This window comes from Hipposideros armiger, unplaced genomic scaffold (genome assembly GCF_001890085.2).
Source record: "Hipposideros armiger isolate ML-2016 unplaced genomic scaffold, ASM189008v1 scaffold_515, whole genome shotgun sequence".
NCBI lineage: Eukaryota > Metazoa > Chordata > Mammalia > Chiroptera > Hipposideridae > Hipposideros > Hipposideros armiger.
Genome location: NW_017731865.1, coordinates 241032 through 259916, shown reverse-complemented (window position 1 = coordinate 259916; position 18885 = coordinate 241032). Strand labels below are relative to the sequence as shown.

The 18885-nt window shown below is 37.8% G+C and overlaps 1 protein-coding gene across 1 annotated transcript in view; it reads right to left on the bottom strand.

Annotated features, from left to right (window-relative positions):
• The window catches only part of PTPN13 (protein tyrosine phosphatase non-receptor type 13), a 191291-nt gene that overhangs the window by 56977 nt on the left and 115429 nt on the right, over window positions 1-18885 (bottom strand). The window contains exons 11-20 of the mRNA XM_019668070.1: window positions 17406-17480; window positions 17107-17281; window positions 14687-14840; window positions 14275-14413; window positions 13427-13579; window positions 10658-10840; window positions 8006-8168; window positions 3075-3492; window positions 2825-2922; window positions 1168-1224 (exon numbers count right to left, since the gene is read on the bottom strand). Of these exons, the coding sequence (XP_019523615.1) occupies window positions 1168-1224; window positions 2825-2922; window positions 3075-3492; window positions 8006-8168; window positions 10658-10840; window positions 13427-13579; window positions 14275-14413; window positions 14687-14840; window positions 17107-17281; window positions 17406-17480 (1615 nt within the window). The remainder of the gene's footprint in view (window positions 1-1167; window positions 1225-2824; window positions 2923-3074; window positions 3493-8005; window positions 8169-10657; window positions 10841-13426; window positions 13580-14274; window positions 14414-14686; window positions 14841-17106; window positions 17282-17405; window positions 17481-18885) is intronic.

Sequence of the window (18885 nt, the reverse complement as noted above, 5' to 3'; positions counted from 1 at the left end):
AGCCCAGCTCCAGGTTGAGCTGTTGTTCAGCATCTTAGCTGTAGAGGGCAGTGTCACTGGCCCTCATGTATGGGATCCGAACCGGGGCCCTCTGGCGTCCCAAGCCAGCTCTTAACCAACGCACCACTCGGCCGGCCCTGGTGTGTGTATTTCTATTAGAGAATAAGAATTATACAAAATAGCTCCCTGGTGTTTGATGGTTTTGATCTCCAAAAACAGATTCATATGGTTCAGCCTATTCTTATGTCTTGATTTTTTGCTTTGGTTGTCAGGAAAATTAGAACTAAACTTAAAGCTTCATCAAGTTTAACTATATTAACACATTTGATTAGCATTCTTTCTCATTAGACTTCTGATGATTTCAACTTCAAGAGTTTGAGGGTAAGATTTAAAACATTTTTGGAAGAAAGCACCATATGCATAGTAATAACACATTCTTCTACCTATGAAAGGTGTTAGGAAGATGAAACAAGATAATGTACATGAAAGTATTTTGCATCAGAATTCTAAAAATTTTGAATCCACTGCCTTTCAAGTTACTGCACAAAGTTTCTTCCTATAACTTTGTTTCTTCTTAGTCTTTTTCTTAACTATAAATCTCAACATTTTCAGTCTTCAAATTCTTCCCCCAGTATTGAAGATAAGACTCAAAACTAGTCCCTGTGTATTCCTGTGCTTCACCCTTACACGCACATGCCTCCACGTTGTGATAACAGATTGCAGTTCCCTGAATCTGTTATCTTCCCACATTTCACATTTCTCTGATCACACTATGTCCTTGGTCTGGAATGCTTATCCACACCATTCAGCCCAAATAAATCCTCCTTTTATTTCAAGATTCAGCTCAAGCATCCCTTTAAAATAACTGCCTCAGTTAAAACTCTTTTTAATCAAAATTATCTCTCACCTGAACTACTATCTTAGCTTCCCCGTTAGTGTCCTTATCTTTAATTTGTCATTTCTCTAATTCATCAACATTAGCCTACTTTACAGGTCCCATCACATCACTATGATGCTACAAAATACAATTCTCCTTTGACTCCAATGTAAGGCCTAAATCCTTGGCATGGAATTGGAGACTCTTCATTACTAGCTCTAAGACTATCTCATAAAATACAAGAGAAAAGATATGATGGAAATGAGGGGAAAAACATTTTATAAACCTACCATTTTCTTTTAAGGGTACTTGGGATGAAGAATTTCCAGAACTATGCAAAGTCATTCCTGTGGTATAAATTAAATTAATTAGACAGCTTATAAAATGGTTAGATACTAGATATTGAATTTTTATCTGATAAATTCATAAAAAGCAATAAAACATTAAGGCAGCAACATTTTCTCTTATTTACGCTCAGAATAATATGTCTTCCCACATGGGCTTATTTACCATTTTTAATGTTCAAGTTAAGCACATCAACTTGTTTTGCAGAATTAATTTAAAAACAAATGTATTGTTTCTGACAATGACATTTTGATATGCCAAATATGAAATGATGAACCGAAATGAATTTTGAAAACATTTGTTCAAATGGTAAAAGAAAATACAATATTCAATAAGAATGAATAATCTTAAAAACAAATGCAGAAAATAAATTTTCATGGGTGAGCTGTATTTCATCTGTTTTTCTACAGAATATTTATTACTCTACATCTGGTAATGTGACAAATTTTTATGTAGACCAAAAGCTTCCTAATGAAAATAGCTTAGACTATATAACAAATCCCAGTACAGTGAATGTATTTTGAAAAATGTTTTCTAAAAAGATTGAATCAGTGTCTCCTTGGGCTACTTTTAACACATAAGGTGACCTATAGAATGAAATCTTGCCTTTTATCTGTTTAAAGTTTTTTTTAAAATCAATTTAAATTGATGACAGTATAATCTCTGAAAGTTGTAGAAGCCTACCTTAATAAAGTAATGTTGCTTTCTATAGATATTTATCAACTATAATGTAGAGTTCTCTTTTGACTTCATTTGCTCCACATATCCTCAATCCATTTACAGGATGAGAAAATACTACTTTCTAGCTTTGTGTAATTAGAGGTTCAATGATCAAACGTTGGTCTAAGGGAAAGTTAATCAGTATTATTTGGTTAAACAAGAGCAGAAGAGATTATCCTTGTTTCCTTTTTGTCTCCCCAGCTATTTCCTATTTTGAGTTATCATTCAGACCTCGTTGCTTAAATACCTACTCTTCTGAAAGACCGATTCCAATGCTTTTCCATTTTAAGCTGCATAAAGCAACAGGAAACCCGAACTATTTATCTCATAAGGTAGTGTGTGTTTATAAAGACACACAACTTCTAGACTTAAATAATTAAGAGGCCTCTGCAAGCTGGGAGAAATTTGAAAAACTTAACTAAGAATTTCTACCTATCAACTATAGCACATTCATAAAATTATCTGTTTTTAGAGATAATTCCATTCATGTTAAGCTGAAAGTACCCTAAATAAACCTTTCTTCAGAAAAGAAAGCATTAGTGGAGTCTACTCTCACAGGCTTGGAAGGAAAATCCAAAGAAAGGATCTCCGAAGCCGCGGTACCAGCCTGTCCAGGTTCTCTCGTTAAGACTGTCAAGGCTTTTAACTGCCATTGAGAGAAAGCTAAGCAATAAATAGTCTGTGCCACGGAGCAATCACTCGTTAAGTCAATTTTTGATTTGACTTGGTGCATTTTAAGCGGCCTAAAATTTTATAGTCACAAACAAGTTTTGCAATTAGGACATAGGACCCCAAAGAATTCCTTGGTAAATCACATTATCTTGTTCACTTCACTATGAGCATGAGGTATGGGAGAAAGAAGGTAAGCTTGTTTATGCTGACCTATAACATATGCTTGACCAGGGTCTTCAAAAGATGAGGAGTCTGATTCATGTTTCCTCCTTTCAGGACTTCTATTTAAGCTTGCAACAGACTTTGCGCTAAAGAGGGAAAAGGAAAGTAGGACGGGCAAGTGTCAATGTAAAAAAAAAAAAAAAAAAGGTGAAAATAATAAAACATCAAGACAAAAAACAAATGTATGAAATGCAGATTTTACAAACAGGGAGTTTGGGTTAGGCCGTTAGGTTCTTACTTATTAAGCTTTGTGAATCCTGCCAGAGACTCTGTATCAGATCTTGCCATCTGGTGAAATGGTTTTCCTACCAACTCCGCAATGCTTTGTGGTGGCGATTCCATGTTAACAATGACATTTTTCCGATGAGGAAAGAGAGAGGCCTGACTGAGATCGTGATACGATTTACTCATCCCTCTAGGCTTTTCCTCCCAGGAAGCTTTGTCACTCTTCTCTTTTGCACTGTTTTGCAGGGGCTGGTAAAGCGACAGCTCTGAGCAGGAGAGCCTCTTCAGAATCTCAGCTTGCACTGACAGGGGTCGGACGGCAAGTTTGTTGAGGGTGCTGCTGGCCAGGCTGCCAGTGCTGATGGCTCGTCCCATAGTAAATCCTCTAACGGACTCTGCTTGGAGATTCAGGCTCCTAAACGAAGCTCTCTCTACAAGGAAACAGGATTGCTTTACACGATGGGAACACCGCAGTACCTTTATGAGAAGAGTTACTTTAATAAATAAAATACAGCATGCAGTTTTAATCGTTTTGACTGCCAGGGTAAGTAGGTAGCTGCCAGGGTGTGGCAATCAAGGACTTGAAAAAGAGGTTGGAAGCTCTTGGTTTTCATACCATCTCTCCATCCTTGTAGCTTTCTCACATCCAGGGCCCGGTCAGCGTTTCCTACTTCATCTAATGATTCCCTTGGATTCAATAATGTTTGGGGGCTTCAGGCTTGCTGACCCCAAGTTCCCAATTATGAGTTCCAGTTAGAAATGAGAATGATATTTGACAGAGAAATGTTCAACCCTAAGTAGTGCATCTGCTAAAATACCAGCAAACCAAGGATGGGGAGAGGGAAGACGAAACCTCCATAGGCCGACATGGTGAGACCGTGCCTTAAAAAGAAGCTGCGCAGAGCACGCTGCCCAGAGAACAAGTTCCTGATTATTAACATTTTTAAAAGCTGATGGTTGCAAAATTCTGTGAATATACTAAAAACCACTGAATTGTACACTTTAAGTGGCTGGATTATAGGGTGTGTTAATTATATCTCAATAAAACTGTTAACAAAGGGAAAAAATCCTTTTAGGCAAATTATTTATTTTGTAATTTCGTTACTATGCCAATCCCACCATCCACCTTGGTGACTTCGCATGATTTAACTGAGGCACAGAGTCGTGGGAGAATCAAATATTACTTGTCTTCTTTCTCTTAGTTTCTGGTAATTAACATGATCAAGGAGTTCTTTTCCTGCTTAAATTGCTTTTACTCCTAAACATAGATCCAAGGGCTTCTTTTAGAGGCTAAGTTTAGAGGTAACTTTGTAACAAGTGCTTGGCTATTCTGTGTTGGAGAACCAATGTCATGGCAGTCACTTGCAGCTTTTGAACAGTTGAGGCTATTAACAAAAAAGCACTACATCACACAATTTTAGCATCAAAATCCTTTCATGTAAATAATGGACCAGGAGCACAGAATTTCAAATGATTTAGTTGTTCATGCATTAGTAACCCACATCACAAGGCACCCGTTTGCTGCCCACCATGCAAAGTATCAACCCCGTGTCACACTTTAACAGAATACAACTTGACCACTAAGTAAAACAGCTGCGAAAACTTTCTTTTAAAAAGAAAATGTCAACTGTTGCTGACTTAGATTTTTAGATTCTGTTTCATTATCTTCTAATTCCTAAGATTAATAATCAATATTTCATCTCAGGCATACAGAGATAGGAAAATACTGAAGGTTTTTAATATTCATGCATCAGGATGAAGTTTAAATAAACATGTCTCATTGTCACCAGGAAAATTCAACATTCTTTTGCTGAAGTAGAAGTGGACACCAACTTAAAACACGATAAAAAAAAAAAAAAAGACTATGGCTTAAAACTTCCCCGAATGATCTTTAGCCTAAAACAGAGTTTTTATTAGGGCAGATAACATTATTTCTATTTTTACTTTGATAATAGACTTTACTAAAAGATGCAAAACTGAGTCTTACACAGATTCAATTATGAGGAAATATCTTCATACCCGATAGATTCTTCACCCTTAAGGAAAAGGTAGACCAAACTATGGCAGGAATAGGGACAGCCAGTTCAGTTTAGGATGTATCTGTTTTATTAAACATCAAGGATTATGCTATTCAAATCCATTCATAGTTTACTACTGAGTAGGACTTAAAATACTGCATATGTTCATGGAATGGGATAATAAACCATCCAGCTACCTAGTCTGGCCTACTGCCTTTCACCTGAAAGGACTCCAACATGGCCAGGATGTGAAAAAAACAACATTAGAATGAGCTTACATCCTAATAGTAATGTTTCAAATTTGAACTCAAAGGCTCGCTAGTTCCACACAGTCTGCACCCCACACTTCCTAACCTCCATTTGTGTTGTAATTCCTTACATCATCAACTTAATGGTATGCTCTTGAGGAGAGGGGCTTCATTTCTGTTATCCCACAGCACCCAGCTCTTACAAGTAGTTAGTGCTCAATAAATGATTATTAATCTTAATTTAATTCCATGCAAGTTAGTTTTCAGGGAACTCATTACCTAGAAAGAGTACTGGATTAGCATTAAGAGATCAGGGTTCTAGCCTTGTTTGACCTCTAACTCTAAGGTTAGGTGAGCCACTTTCTTCTCTGAACCTGTTTCTCCCATTCAGAAAAAATTTGGACTTACTAGCTTCTAAGGTTCTTTCTAGCACCAATACACTATGACACTAAGGAGGTAGGTAACATACTTTAACTTCCTATAGACAATACCAGTAGTCTAATACAGATAGTTAAGTAGGCAGGCAGCTACTTCTAAGACGATTCTAAGCAGAAAAATAATTGCTTTGGAAGTTTAACAACACCTGGGGGAAAAAATGTAAGATAATACCATCTTAAAGTGCTTTCACATATGAGTTCAGGATACACAGCTGATGGATTCCTAGGGGCAAACATGTGTGACACAGAAAGCACTCCCTCTTTGTGGATGAAGAAAACGAGACTCCAAAAAGTGGCACCAGTACTGCCACTGCCACTGCTACTACGACTACTGGTGATAACAGTGCTAAAACGATGTTGACGATGGTGATGACAATAATGAATATTTATTCAGTATTTACGCTATGCCAGGCACGTTTAAGGTACTCTACTGTATGATTTCACTTCATCTTCACAACAACCGTATGATGCACATGTTATCATTATGATAATCATTTTACAGATGGGGAACTAAAGCAGAGTTAAGTTTAAGTAGCCTGCCCAAAGTGTCAGAGCTTCTAAGTAACAAAGCCATGTTTGAACACCGGCACTCTGCATCCATATTTCATGCTCTTAAGTGCCACACTATATTGTTCTTCAGTATAAGAACTGTTGAGGATGGAAAGCTGGCTCCATCGTGACTCTTTTCACGATAGCACACTGTACCACCTCTATAATGATGTAACAACCTTCAGTTGCTCAATTCTCATTTATACTGAACAGAATATTAATCCAAGTATAACTCCCTCTAATAAGGCTGATATTTCACTATACTTTGAAAATATATAAGAGCATACATTTTTTAGCAGAGCAAAGAAAAGGAATAATGAGATTACTTTACAGCAGTAGTTACCATATCTTAGCATGCATTAACATCATTACTGAGAAAAGCCTATTAAAGTGCAGGTTGCAGGGACCTGATGCCCAAACATTGGGATTCATCAAGTTTCCGGTAGGTTTCTGGAATCATTTTTTTTTTTAGCTGAGCCATCCTGCCACCTGTTCGCAGCTCAGGGGCAGCTCAGCTTGGGTCGGGAATCAAACCAGCGACCCTGTTGCTCAGAGCTCTCACTCTTGAGCAAGCTCTTAACCAACTGAGCCACTCAGCCGGCCCCTAGGAATCTTCATTTTTAATAAACATACAGTCCCTACCGTCATGATTTTGCAAGGCTGACAAACATCTATTCATAGGTTGCCATCACCCCACTCTGATTCTACGGGGAATATATTTTCTGTAAGATTTCAGCACCTGAGAAAGTTTGGATAAAGAATTCACAGAGCTCCGCTGCACAAGGTCGTAAGTGATATCCCATTCAATTTTTTAACAAAATTCTTCAGAGTGTTTCACTGAAGTCTGTAAGAATTTATTAGGCAGAACTAGATTTTGTATAACTTTAATTTCTACATATGGTCTTTTGGAATAACTTTTACATATTTCTGTTTTGACTGAGGTATATTTTTCAGAGCGGAATTAGTTTCTTCTGCTGGTTCCTTTTTAGAAGGAACTGAAACCACTCTCCTGACCATTTACGTGGTACTGTGGTTATTTATCTTAGTCTCAGAATAAGTAACAGGTGGGAAATCTGCCATCCCTACAGCTATTACGGTGTAACTTCACTGTGCTGGGCGCGTCCTCCGCTTGCCCCTGCCTCTTTCCCATGTTCTTTCCCTCGTCTGGAAAGCCTTTCCATTTATCTTCAAATTGCTTAATTATTTTTGTCCTTCAAATTCCAATTCAACTGCCACTGCTCAAGTTCTCTAGCCTCTGATCTCCTTCTCCTCTTGTAGTGCGGACCATAGAATCTACATGATACAACCTGTTAGTAAAACCTTGACCCTCTGTTGTGTATTATTGTTTCATGTATGTTGGTCTTACCTTCCCAAATAGTGTATAAGTGTACTATGGATAGAAAATATGATCCAAACTTTTATAATATGTACATTAGCTAGCCTAGTCCTAAGCACAAAACAGACATTTCCACAGTTATTCCCTGACTGATCTGTGGTGCTGTTTTCAAAATGAACATGAAGTTGATGTGTTGGCTTCATTTGCGACATCTTTATAAACTTGACTTGGTCACTTAACTTTTTTGTACCTTGTAATTTTCATCCTCAATAGGCAAACTAAAATTTCTTTTAAAATTTGTGGCAAAAACCATGCACATACCCTGGAATCATCTATCCTAGTTTGCTTCTTCTTACCAATATCTTGGGCATCTTGGTTGCTCTGTCTTGCTCTCATCTGCAGCTGGAACTTATGCTGGGAAGAGCAGAGGTGCAGCAGGTACTGACATACCTTACTGTTGTCTGTCTGGAAGGCATGTTTGATTCCATCTGAGGTATTCTGCAATGTGATTTTCTTTTTCTACAATATTAAGCAGGGGTAGGAATAATTAGGATGCTTTTCTATCACTTTTATTACATGACCAAATTCTATAAACAACAATTAATAAGTAGATATTATTTTTATTTCACATTATTAGGCATGAGTATTCCTTGACCTGCATTTAATATCAATATAGAAAAAATAGCCCTGTATTATTACAAATTCAGGAAATAAATGAAATTAATATCATTTGCCACTTTTCAGAAATTATAGCCTGAATTCAACTGTACACCAGACGCCAGCAAGGGAAACAGTTTCCTTTAATGAGATTATTGCTATTTTGAATTACTGCAATGTTTACAAATACCAAACTATTTGAAAGAGAAATTACAAGAAATATGTGGTCTACTCCTTTGGGTAAAGAAAATGAAGTTAAACAAAAATTCGTTTATTACTATATAATAATGAGAGCTGTGATTCAGTCTAGAAGAATCTTGGTGGCATGAAGGCCAGGATGGAAGTTATGGGAAGTGAAAAGAAAATGTGGACATGGAGAGGAAATGGGCAATGTAATTGCTGGGCTGAAAGATGAACACATCAATATATAGAGATTGTGATACTTGCCATATTCAGGGAAAGGGGGGAGAACCACAAATCAGTCTCATCTCCCTGATGTTTCTTGAAAAACAAACGTCTCTTATGTAAGAGGGCATCCCGAAATGTCATGACCTATGTGGTGAGGCTTGAAGGTCATCTGTATCCCTTAGAAGACTAGCATTCAGCATGCCGGGGATCTAAGTCTAACATCGCTGGAGAATTGCTTAAGTCCAGTTAGATGTTACTCTAGCTCTTGGCTTGTTCCACTGTGCAAATTATTCTCTCTACTCCGTGCCCCTTGTCTTTACTTCAAATGAAAAATTGGCACAGAAACGTCAAATTTGGTAGGCTCACAAGAGGCACAATAACAGTGTTGCTCAAACTTCATTCATGCAGGCGCCATCTTCATAATTTCTGGCCTTGTTTATTTATAAATTTTTAAAATTGACTTTGCTTACTTATATTCACTTACAGAACCTTTGTATCACAACTGTAAATATAAAACCAGTACCATTTGTCTAAATAGAAACCAGCTATAAAAATATATAATGTAATAAAAACAAAATTCAGTTGTGAGAGATGAGAAGAGCGAAGGGTGACGTTTCCGTCTCCCCAGAGGCTGGTGGAAGGAAAAAAAGAGGGTTAAAAACAAGAGCTCTGTGTTAGAGAAAGCACTTCGGGTAAATAAGTTAAACATAGCAACAGTTTGCACTGGAAAGTGGTCTATTCTCTACTACTGGAGATCTTTAAAAATGAGCTAATCATAGCTAGTTCTATATATGGCAGGGCTGGGGTTACATCTTGGCAAATGACAGAGAGCTGAATGCTGGATGATTATCTGATTTGTTGACTTTCAAAACTGGTCTAAATTCAAACTGTATTTAATTAATCTTGGTTTCCTCCAGATACTTGCTCAGCTAGTATTTCCACTGGGGAAGGTAAATTAAATCCAGGTTAAGTTCCTGGTCTTGACACTCTTGAAAAGATAAGGAAGGTCTGGCTTTCCTTAGAGAAAGTACTATTATCTGGTAATCTTAGTGGTGCCTCTGGGTTTCATAGGAAACCAACCAATTAACCATTAAGTCTAGAACTGATTTCAAAAGTCTCTAGGTTGAAGATTATCTACTCAGTCGGGACCTTGACTGATAAACATTGTTCTGGTGAGACCATATTTCAGCCCAAATATATAAACTAAAGATGACAGTAGTTCCTGAATACCAGTAGGAAAACAAATACCTAAACATATTTTTGATTCATCTCTGGGGTTTGCCAATTCCATTTCAATGCTCAGATACTCCAACTACGTCCAGAATCAAAATATGGCATTATATAGCTCATTATCTTTCATAAACATGATTTTCTAAAAATCACTTTTCTAACTTTATGTCCATTGAGAGTATACACTAAACATTGAGAGTATACATTGAGAGTATTTACTAAAAAGTAAAACTGCAGAAAGTTCTGGGACTAGTTCATAAAATCCAGTTGATCTCTGGACCACTGGGATTCAAATACAGTCACTGTAAGGGACCTAATACTGAGCAAGTCCAAGTTCCCTGGGGTTCAGATAATAATCTATCTTAAATACATTACAGAGGTTTCTCCATGTGAGAAGTTAGTACCTAGAATAAGTTCTGAATTAACAGAGAAGTCAAGTTGGTTGCAATTTAACTGAAGTTAATTGAGCATGTAACCAGCTAGGAATGTACAATATTCTTTTAAAATTCACCTCCTGAGAAAATCAAAAGCAAATAAAACCTCAATAATACTTCCTACAGCTAAGAAAGAAGAGTGAAATGGTCTTAAGACATATTAGCCCTACTGAATGATAGGGCATACAGTTTACGTAAGGAAAGTCAATTAATATGCTACATTTGAAATTGACCACAACTATTTTAATATATAATCAAAAGGGTTTAAACTGGACATACCGAAAAAGAAATCTTCTTGGTTTCCCTCCAGGGGAAGCGAAGGACCAATGTGCGAACTCCATTGTGGACCTCAAACACAAGGACGCCTTTAGAACAGACTCCAAGTAATATTCCAGTTTGTGACTTTTTCTCAGGGTGCACCCGGTGAAAATGAACTCCATATTCTGTCAGCCTTTGGCAGACCTAGTGGAATAATACCATACAGCTTGGTAAAAGATGACATAAACATACAGAAGTTGCACCAATGTAGTTTAATATAGACAGGATTGTCTTTTCAACAAGTGATGCCAAGAAAATGAATCTCAACCCTTATTTCACCCAATAATATGGATGAATCTCAAAAGTATTATTCTAAGTAAAAGGAGTGAGACACAGAAGCTTACACAATATATGATATTTATATGAAATTCTAGAAAAGAAAAAAGAAAAAAAACTATGTTGATAGAATGCAGATCAGTAGTTGCCAGGGGCTAGGGGCTAGGGGTAGTGGGAGGGGATTTACTGCAAAAGGACACGAAGGAAATTTTTAGTGTTAGAAATATGCTATATGAGGGATTGGCAAAGTTTTTCTTTCAAGGGAACCAATGAGCATGGCCAGGTTCCAATAGAACTTCATTTACAAAATAGGCAAGCCACAGTTGGCTAACCCTGGTTCATCATCATGATTGTGGAGGGGGTTGCTCAACTATATGTATTTCTTAGCGCTCATAGAATCGAACACTGAAAAGTGGTAAATTTTACCGCATGTAAATTATATGACAATAAAGCATATTTACAGCTTTTCAAAGGCAATCTGATATATGGCAGGAGAGTAACCTTAGAAGAGTAGATTAATAAGATTAAAAAAAAACCTAGGTTAAAAAAAATCTTAGAAGATGCTAAATTAAAGAGAAAAAGAGTAACAGGATATATTATTAGAAGGAACAGGGCAGCCTAGTATGCATTAAGCATGCTACTTATGGGGAAAAACTAAAGCTCAGAGAGGTACCATATTTGCCAGCGTATAAGACGACTCGGCGTATAAGACGACCCCCTAACATTTCCACTCAAAATACAGAGTTTGTTATATGGTCGGCTGTGTGCGATTTTGCGAGTGTGGTAAAATCACATAACAGCAAAATCGCATAACAGCCGAGCATACACCCAGCAGCGCTGCTGATGCCTGAACGGTATGTGGAATGAAGTGGGTGGGCATCGGGAGGCCACTATGGCACGGGGCAAGCACTATGGGCAGTCTATCTGAAGTGTACCTGGCGTATAAGATGACCCCCCACTTGGAGGCATATTTTTCAGCGCCAAAAAATCGTCTTATACGCCGGCAAATACGGTAAAATACATTGTCCTAGTTCACTCAGGTGGTTGAAATAAGAATTCAAATGCAAGCAAGACTGTCTGACTGCAAATCCCCTTGAAAATACTTTCCACTCTGTTAATCTGCCTTCTACCTTTGTTAATAAAAATATAACTTGATATTTACTTCTTGCAAGTATAAAAATGCAATAACTGAGGAAAAACATATGTACATAATTTAAAGTCTTTAAATGTAGACTCATCTTAACCAAAACAAACCACCTTGCCTTTCTTACCATGAATCTTAGGTTAAGGGTGGTGTAAGTCTGTGAATGAAACCCCTTCATAGATATTTGTAGGGCTTGGAAACTTGGCTCCCTTCAATATATAGCAGCAAACGGAGGGTATACTGTTACATCCTAGGGAGCTGGAACAGGGTATTGTTCTGGAAGTTTCTCTTTTCAATAGAATACTATCTTGTATTTGTTATTGGAATTTTACATAGTGCCATCTTTCCTGTTCAAAAATAACACTACGATTGGGCCGGCTGAGTGGCACGTTGGTTAGGAGTTGGCTTTGGACGTCAGCTCTGAGCAGCAGGGCCCTGGTTCGGATCCCACATATGAGGGCCAGTGACACTGCCCTCTACAACTAAGATAGTGAACAACAGCTCAACTTGGAGCTGGGCTGCTGTGAGTCGCTGGCGACAGCGTAGGCTGCAGTGGGGCTGGCTAGCAGCTGCCGTGAGCTGCCCTGAGCAGCCATCCAATGGCCGGTGACCGATCTGCCTCACCCGGGAAGAATGCAATGATAATACCAACATGGGCCAGTGAAGCAATGTCCTCCACAACTAGACTGAAGAACCAAAGACAGCAACTTGTCTGTTCCCCTTCCCGGATTCCCCAATGCTGTTCCCCTCCCCCAATTCCCCCAAAAATCGTTAAAAAAAAATGCACTACTATTTATTTGAGGTCTCATAGGAAGCTGGTGGCAGAATTGGAACCATAAGCAAATTTTTCTGATCCCCTTCCCCTATGTGAATTACTTGGCATTAGTAGAAAGACCATTTTTAAAGGACATAATTGAATTTTAAAGCTTTTGAGAAAAAAATGAAGGCAAACAACTCTAGAATCAGTACAAACGTGCCTCACATATTCAGACAGTCACAAAATTCAATTGTTTCATCTTTATAATCTATCTTGATTCCAAGAGTATGGAGCAGGATAAAAATATGGAATCCATAAGCCAGAGAGATATGAGTTCATATCACACTTTTGCCCCATACAACAGCCCTTGGCTGTGGGGACATCACATTTCCTCTTTGAGCCTCAGTTCCCTCTTTTACAAAATGAGAATTAAAGCACCACGGTTTTTGTCAGGAATAAATGAAATGAGAGCTTTTACATGTATGCCCTCCAACACTTCATTCTTGCTTTGAACAATACACAAAGCTTCTCATTTGTCATCTCGCATGCTTACCTTTAAAAACTCTAACTCTGTCTCTTTTTCAGAAGCTCCCACATAGGTATTGTGCAATTTGGGCAACTCTTCTTTAACGTAGGATAAATCGAGCTTCTCCATCACTCTGGGAGGCAAATAATGCTCCAGTCTAAAATAAGACACCCCATGAACCTAGAAAGGAAAATGTTTTTGTAAGCAATTCTGTTTGTCTTCTTCCTCTTAAAGTTCTTGCCTCGACCAAGAGATAAACTATTTCTATGTATACTTCTCTCTGAGGAATTTTAGAGAAAATGCATCAGTCTTTCTCTTTTATTCAGTGAGGCAGAATGACTGAACTGATTGACAAGCTTGAGAGGCCAACAATCAAGGTCCAAATGTCACTATAGTTAAGGATTAATGCTGTGAAGGATGCTGTTTAAGTGGTACAGTCTCTTGCCCTTTTAGACCCCCTTATATTCAGGAACATTCGGCCTTCAACGTCTGCTCTTCATATTGTGAGCTCTGCTAGGTTCTTAGCCCATAACTGCATGGATTTATGTGGAAGGTTTCAGAGGACACCTCTGATCCAGATTTGGCTAGTAACCCTGTGTCTACTATCTATTAGTTGGGAACTGGGAGAAGGAAGGTTAAGTGCTAGATATCCCGAAATAGGATCATTTAAAGAAAAAAGAAAAAAGAAGAAACCCCGTACTGCATGATTTTATATAACCAATGCACACGGGAAACTTGGTCATTCTGAGGCACCAAACTAGCCTCAAAAATCTCCAGATTTAAACAGTATAAACCTCAACCAGGTTTGGTCTTTAATTATGCTGAGGATAAGAACAGCAACGCAAAAGTGGTTCTGGAGAAAAAATAAATGCCACCTCTGGTTGGTAATCTCCGTACTCCGCCTGGAGAGCCAAGGATGCCAGCAATAAAGAGGTTTCGTCATCACAGTGCGTCCTCTCCTCCAAGATATCTTTTCGCAGCTGAAGATAATACTGATGACAGGTCAGAGTATGTCTGCAAAAATAAGTACACACACAAAACATCTAGGCTTTCAATTTGAATTCTTGGGGTGATTTTTGTCATTGGCATATAAGTTTAGTTTCCACGATGGTTTATTATTAAGCTTGGAAGGCCCAATAATTGAATAAACTATACTGAAGGAAATATTTCTTTTATGATACAGAAGACATTATCATTGATCAGAATGAAATAATTCACTATCAGTAAACTAAAGGGGCAATAGACCAGAAGCCAAAAAGAGAAAAACAGAAACTCTTTTGTACTTACTGTATCAGACTAACATCATCCATGAAAAATTTAATTCGGAAAAACAAAGTAAAATTGACAGTGGCTTTGTTCTTTTTCTTTGGTTCCTCTTTCCATCCCTCTGGGGCCACTTTGGTTAATTTCAAATCAGGATCAACAAAAAAATATTCATTATCTAAAACAGAATGAGAAAAGATTCAGATAAAATAAAAATCCTTTAATGTTGTCTTCTGATTTCGTCCTTTTTTTGGGTCAGACTTGCATAAAATAGTTTCACACGAGAATAAAACAAGACTGTTAACAAACATGGCAGGGAGCTCTGAGGCGCTGCATATATGAGAGGTATATGGCTCAGTCTTTTTTTTTTTTTTTTAGCTGAGCCATCCTGCCACCTGTTGGCAGCTCAGCTTGGGCTGGGCATTGAACCACTGTTGCTTAGAGCTCAGCTCAGTCATTTAAGAAAGAGGGCTCTGAGGACCCACAGACCTGGATTCAACGCCTGGCCACAACATTTACTATCTGTGTGACACTGAATAAATTTAACCTTTATAGATATCAATTTTCTTGCTTGTAAAATGAGGATAGTGCTAATTTCTACAATTCCTGTTTTATGAGGTTGTTGTAGGGATCAAATGACATGATGGATATAAAATACTTGGTGAAGTATGTGGCATGGTGAGCATTCAGTAAACATCAGCCATTCTTTACTGCGTTACCAGCTGAAACCTAGGAGGGACAATAGTCATCATTTTATTTTGACTTTTTAAGGTTATCATTTAAATATTATTGACACTCTCCAAATAAAAGATTTTTCAGGAAAATTTGACTTATTCAGAATGTTTAAGAAGTTAGGTGTATTATAAATAGAAATTCTGTTTAATTGAATATCTTCATATAGGTAGTATTACTGGTTTAGTCTATGATTGTAATTAGTGAAGTGACAGAACATCAGTAGGTAATAACTGAATATTTATTGGATGACTCTATAAAATGAATTATCAGTTTTTAAAGAACAAGAATTCAATAAACTAAATTGAAGGAAATATTTCTCTTATGACAAAGAAGACATTATCCATATCTTGTAGGGTTTTAGGAAGATTTGATCCTTCAGCTATAATTTTGGTACTTTGTTGTGTAAGGTTTCTATTAAATTTTGAGGTAAACAGGAATCTGAAATATTAAAGAATAATTTATAAATATAATGATTTATTAAAGAAAGATTTACTAAAGTTCAATGCCAAAGAGTTTTCTACTGCTATGGCAATTGTAATTGATAAATGGGAGAGGCTTTCACTGAAGCTGTGCTCTGAAACCACTGTGGCTATGAGCGTCACAAAGTTCCGTGGCTGTATTCATTCATCAGCTGACAACATTTAAAAAAGACACTGTGGGGCCGGCCGAGTGGCGCGATGGTTAATAACTCGCTTGGGACGCCAGAGGGCCCCGGTTTGGATCCCACATATGAGGGCCAGTGACACTGCCCTCCACAGCTAAGATGCTGAACAACAGCTCAACCTGGAGCTGGGCTGCCATGAGTTGCTGGCGACGGCGTATGCTGCAGTCCCTGTGGCAGTGGGTTGCCATGGGCTACCGTGTGTAGCCAGCAGCCAGCGTGAGCGGCCAGCAGCCACAGTGAGCGGCCATCCAGAAGCCGGCGACTGATCTGCCTCGCCAGAGAAGAGCGCAATGATGGTGCCAACTTGGGCCAGTGAAGCAACATCCTCCACAACTAGATTGAAGAACAACAACAAAAAAAACGACAGCAACTTGTCTGTTCCCCTTCCCCCAATTCCCCAGCACTGTTCTCATCCCCCCAATTCCCCAATTAAAAAAAAAATCTTAAAAAAAAAAAACATTGTGTATTTTTGGGACATTAGGCTAAAGAAGTTGATGCGAAGATTCAGAAATAGGGTCCTGTTATATATTCAAACTGATATCAGCAGGACACGAATCTCTGAAGTACATATATAGGAAGCTGACATATATAATGGTCTCCAAAATGATAACAATTAAAAATCTTTTTTTTTTTTTTTTTTTTTTTGGTTTTAGCTGAGCCATCCTGCCACTTATTGGCAGCTCAGCGGGAATTCAGCTCGGCCCAGGCATCGAACCGCTGTTGCTCAGAGCTTGCACTCTTGAGTGAGCTCTTAACCAACTGAGCCACTCGGCTGGCCCCAAAATCTATTTTTAGATAGCCAAAGCCAAAGGAAAATCTTTATGGTCAGGTGCAGAAGATGCTAAAAGACATCTTCTAAGAAGCTATTAAAACAATGCATCTAGTTAGAAGAAGAAAGGGAGTTCTGAACTCCTACTTCTCGATGCTGAATGTTCATGTAATTACTATCTCTGAGAACAAGGTTGGGCAGTGGGCATAACATGTATAGAAAGTCAACTTGTGCCAAGTTTCCATACTGTACCCTGCATTTAAAATGTCTTGGTACCTTTGAGGGTAGCTAAAGCAAACAAATGATGTTCCACTAAGCCAACATGGGCCACCACCATATCAAACACGTCTTTACATATAGTTTTGGTATCACAAGTCAGTTCCAGTCTCTGCCCACTCAGAAGCATTATGTTTACTTTTCTTCGGCTATCCTCATTCTTCCCTTTCTTGGTCTATATTGAAAAAAAAAAGGGCATCTATTAAAGTAAACTTCATAAGAATTTCAGCTGTTTTTTAAAAAAATATCATGACTGAAATTATTTTCTAAGAGAGACACAATTTGGTTTTATTACTTACAAGTATAGACCGTGGCAAATCCAAAGATATAAATGGTTCAACAGTCATTTTCACAAACTCGGGGCCAAAGAAATTCTGCAAATCACATAAGTAGAATTAAGAGCTTTTACTAGTTATTCTAGCTCTTTCCTTGAAAGGAAAATAACATAATAATAATAATAATAATAATAATAATAATAATAATAATAATAAACTACATATAAACCAAACCCACCTGATAAGAACTAGGTGATCTGAAACAAATGTAGAAAATGTCACTAAAGAAATACAGTGGAATTTACCAGGAACAGGAATGGAATGTGCCTTACATTAAGTGTGAACGGAAGTTTCTTCTCAGCTTTGTTTTTACCAGTGATGTCAAATGTAAAGGACTGCTTTATATTGTTTTACAAGTTTTTCATTTTGGGACCTCCAGATAAACTCAGATTCTCAAAAATACCAAACAAACAAACAAAAAATTGTTATTTAATTGTTGAAGTAATATAGTTATCAAGCTTATACAAGGATTTGGTTTAATATTGCTAATGTGTGAAGTGATTGAACAGACTCTCATTGTTTTAGAGAGTGATATTCATTTTGTGCAAAAACAAGTCATAAAGAACAACAACAGCAATAAATATATATACATACATATATATATTATCTATAATCATGTTCTTGGAACCCTGTGACACCGTGTTCTTTTGTTCTAAATGGTAACAACGGGAGATAGTATAGGTATCACAGTCTCTGCCCACCACTGCAGCCTCCAGTATGAAAACAGTGTTTCAGGAGCTGGGGGGACTCGGGCGTGGGGGAAAGTGGAGTCTACACATGGCATTTACTGCTTCTCAATCTACTCTTCCCCTTGGTCTCTTGGATATCCAGGGGTTCTGCCAAGAGGGGAGAATTTAAAACAAGTTATACTCCAGGTGTGAGCAGGATCAGAATAGATGAAAAGATAATGTCCAAATGGGCAAGAAGTAGAATGAAAGCAAGGCAAACCTTGAGGCCAAAGGCGTGTGCGTGTGTGTGTGTGTGTGTGTGTGTGTGTGTGTGTGTGTGTTTGAATTAATGGAGGTTATGCAAGATTTGTTTTATTAGTTTAGTTTCTTCTTTGCATTTGGCTGTATAGCTCATTTGGTTCCTTGGTGTGGGAATTCTATCCAATTAACAGTGTGGAACATGTGACAGATGCCATTTAAGTAAAAGTTTAACATTAAGGGTTTGTTAATACTCAACGAACCAACAGGACACATTTTAAATGAGAATAGAAATAGAGTAGAAAAAATGAAAATGGTCTGCCATGGGAAACACAGAATCTAATACAGATCAACTAAGGCAACAGGGTATGAACAAGTTCAAATACGTCTGCACCAAGGTACAGAAAAAAACTAACTAAAAATGTATGTTTTGGGAGAGACCATTAATTCAATTGTGAAACTTCTTCCAAATACTAGTACTCTTTTTCAGGCTCAAAAACATACCCTTCCTCCTCTTT